We start from the raw sequence: 3,335 nt of genomic DNA on the forward strand, positions 1-3,335 counted from the left end.
ATTGTCCGGTTTTCAATTGGGATTCGGATTGATTTGTTTGGATTCCGATTGATTTATTTGGCGATTAGGATTTCAATTGATGGACTGTGAAAAATCATTGCTTGCTTTAGAAATAAAGTAGAGAAGTAGATAGATTACACGCACACTAGCAAATGACTCAGAAAACGACATAGTTACACAACAGAGGATAAGCAAGAGAAAGAGATAGATTACCACCAATTTCTAAAATTTATTCTCAAAGGTAAATAATAAATACTTAATTATTTATAGAGTGCTCAGGATATACAATAAAATACGAGGCAAACTGATGACAACTCGGAGAGAAGGTACTATTATAGACAAGACATTTATCAAACATAAGCACTCTTTTATTGTTTACTAGTAAAGTGCACGTACTTGAGCAGTGTGTTTGTGTCTGCCGTGCATCGAGGTCAGTTGCGTGTGGCACAACTTGGACGACTGAAATATATTACTATGATAATAAATTTTTTTCATATGACAATATGACATGAAGCGGCAGAGTAAAGTCAGGTTGTCCTCGGTTCAGGGCACCGTCCTGCTGAAGAAAGACCGCACCGATCTGAATGTGCTGCGCTGACCATTAGATGACGCAGCGGACGGCACGGGGTGCCTCTCGTTCCGCGCTCGCTCGCCGCCGTTTCCTGTTGCTGCTGCCGCCTCCGCCGTTGCAGGGGTGCCTCTCCTTCAGCGCTCGCTCGCCGCCGTTTCCTGTTGCTGCCGCTGCCGCCGCCGTCGCCGGGCAGCAAGATTGGCCTCCTGTAGTTTCTTCGCCAGTTTGTGTAATGCAAAGTCTCGTTGACAAGCTAAGTGTTGTGAAGATCGCTTCGCACTTTGCGACAGCGAGCCCTCCTCCGTCCAAGTTGGAACAATTCCCACAACAAAACAGAGAAATACCGTTGTTCTTTGTGTATACCTCCTAGCCATCACATGTGAAATAAATGGTTTCCAGAGGACAGATCATATACTCATAACCACTCGATACTAAGTGTTGATGGATCCGTTCGCATTCGGTATTCACCACGGGCATCATACCGACACACAGGCAAAGCAGATCTCAGGTACTACATTATTCATCCTACACGATGAATTCCTGATGTGCTCCCTGTAAGCCTGTAACACAACCTCGAATACCCACAATGGCTATGAACACAAGCCTATTCAGATCAACAAAGGTGGCTTTGCAGTCACGTGATAATCTCCCTGCAGTTCAGGAAATCTCAATCTTCCTAGGAACTGTACATCAAGGGATGTAAATAAAACAAGGAGGCCAAGACTTGTCAGTTCCACAGCTAGCGACACTAACCAGGTGGTCCATGATCTGATTCCAAACTTTCTGATCAGAAGTACATAAACATGTGGCCTGAATATGTGAACAACCTCCCCTAAGACAAATAAGGGCCCAGTACCCCCTTTAGCAGACCAAATACTTACCAAAGTTGGCTTCTCGACAACTGAGACTGCACAGAACAGAAGATTTAATTCGCTATAAGAAAAAAATATAGTCCCAAAAGTGTCCAATGGAAATACCACGATAATTAAATAGATGGATGCTTGATTTAGTTTAAAATATATTACCAGTTGGCTCGGGCGCAGGTTGGAGCCTCCTCAGCCACATAGGATCAGACATCATCTTTTTTTTTTCTAGAACACGCAGGAGAGCTGCGTGTCATTGTATTAAGAGGGACATACATCATCTTTGCATTCTCGCCAAACTTGTTCAAAGCAGCTACTGCTCTTCTCTCAAGACTCTTAGATACAAATTCATTTTTTCCATCCAGACCGTTGGTCACTGCTTTCTGACCATTTTGGGAATGCCCATTCATTAGATAGATGACTGGAACTCCATTACCATTTACTCCATGATTATCTTCAAGAACGGTCACCTCTTCTTCATTTGCCACCTCCCCTCCTTGTAAGAGCATCTTGTATCCACTCTCCCGGAAAGCGGCTAACCTGACACCTGCTCTGAAATTTTGCAAAATTGTTATCGTTGGTCTGAATACGCAACCAATAAAACAACGATTAAGTAACTGTCTTACTTCACTGCTTCCGTAACAGCAAGGAAGCTCCACTTGCGATCATCAAAAACAAAGTGCTGGGCAGCAACCTCAACAACTGCCTCTACATCCTTTAGTACAGAAACAACAAGACCCGGCCATGGGATAGATTGCTCCTTGGAGGCATGCCCAGTAGCGAATATACTGTTCAGACAATGAAGCACACATTAATGTGAAGAAATCAAAGCATGTACCACTCAAAATAGACTTCTATCAAATGGGAGAAAAAAAATTGTCCTGAAAACATAGTCATATCAGTATGTATATGTTTACAAACTGAACAAGTGTTGATTTATTTTGTAAGGGATCTAGTTTCCTAGACAAGATTATAGAAAAATTCAAGAGGTAAGCTCTGTGATGTCTTATCTCGAATTAGTAACAATAATAGTTGAGCAAACAGTCTGTAATGATATAATTTAGTTATAGCAGAGAATTTGATTCCCCAAGACATACAATACCCTGAAGCAAAACATGATCGATACAGAATTATATGCAAACCCTAAGATATCTTTGGATAGGTCAATGAGAAAAATTTATATGGTCTCTTACATTAAATAACTCAAATAAGCTAACAAAGGAAGATTCCAGGGTAAAAATGTGAACACAGATTCTGAACTAAGCTTAATCACTCTAGTGCTAAGGCCACCGAAGGCAGCTCCGTATGAATTCCATAAAAATAAAGGTACTGATAGTAATGAATAACTTCTATTTCCTTTATGAAATAACTCAAACAGCGACCACATTGGACTTCTGGTACCCATCCGTTGACGTCGACCTTGATCCGATTCAGCGATGAACCGAGCGCGCGCAGCTAGGGGCAGCAAGCATCATCAGCACAGGAAGTGAAGTGGTGGGAGACAATTCCAAGTAGGGAGGGGATGGAGGCCAGCGCAAAGGCGAGTAGGCGACCCACCTCGTTGAGCCAGATGCGGCGGGCGGCGAGGAGGGCGTCGGCGTGGGAGGCGGCCGCCATCGCGGCGGCGAAGCGGCGGCTGCCGTTGACGCGCAGCACGTCCTCCACGGAGAGTGGCGTCGGCGTCGCCATCTCGCTGGCGGCCAACTCGACAGCGCACGGGGATGCGGTGGCCCGTGGGGGTTCTGGTCGGGCCTCGTGACAGATTCCGTGAGGTGGCTTTGTTCTGCCCTCCTCTCCTTTTCGTTTGGGTTTTCTATAAGCAGGTGAATTTAGGAAATGTTTGGTTGGGAGCCACTCATTGCCGAAGGTGAATTTAGGAAATGTTTGGTTGGGAGCCACTC

General features: G+C 44.5%; 1 protein-coding gene across 1 annotated transcript; it reads right to left on the bottom strand.

Annotated features, from left to right (window-relative positions):
• Positions 1-1,149: 1,149 nt before the first annotated feature.
• LOC120645491 (peroxisome biogenesis protein 16-like) lies at positions 1,150-3,123 on the bottom strand. The gene is made up of 6 exons (XM_039922274.1): positions 2,992-3,123; positions 2,765-2,889; positions 2,061-2,222; positions 1,716-1,986; positions 1,597-1,651; positions 1,150-1,478 (listed from the first exon to the last, which is right to left on the bottom strand). Exons 1-6 carry the CDS (start codon positions 3,121-3,123, stop codon positions 1,180-1,182), a joined length of 1,044 nt encoding a protein of 347 aa, XP_039778208.1. The 3' UTR covers positions 1,150-1,179.
• Between the last annotated feature and the right edge of the window lie 212 nt (positions 3,124-3,335).

Source organism: Panicum virgatum, chromosome 8K (assembly GCF_016808335.1).
Source record: "Panicum virgatum strain AP13 chromosome 8K, P.virgatum_v5, whole genome shotgun sequence".
Classification (NCBI taxonomy): domain Eukaryota; kingdom Viridiplantae; phylum Streptophyta; class Magnoliopsida; order Poales; family Poaceae; genus Panicum; species Panicum virgatum.

What these genes read in the sequence shown, in the direction of transcription:
- LOC120645491 (XM_039922274.1), bottom strand. Translation starts at nt 3,123, where the DNA reads ATGGCGACGCCGACGCCACTCTCCGTGGAGGACGTGCTGCGCGTCAAC. An exon ending in GCCGCATCTGGCTCAACGAG is followed by an intron (nt 2,890 to 2,991) that starts GTGGGTCGCCTA and finishes TGCTGCCCCTAG; the next exon opens with CTGCGCGCGCTCGGTTCATC. An exon ending in ACCTGCGCCCGAGCCAACTG is followed by an intron (nt 1,479 to 1,596) that starts GTAATATATTTT and finishes TGTTCTGTGCAG; the next exon opens with TCTCAGTTGTCGAGAAGCCA.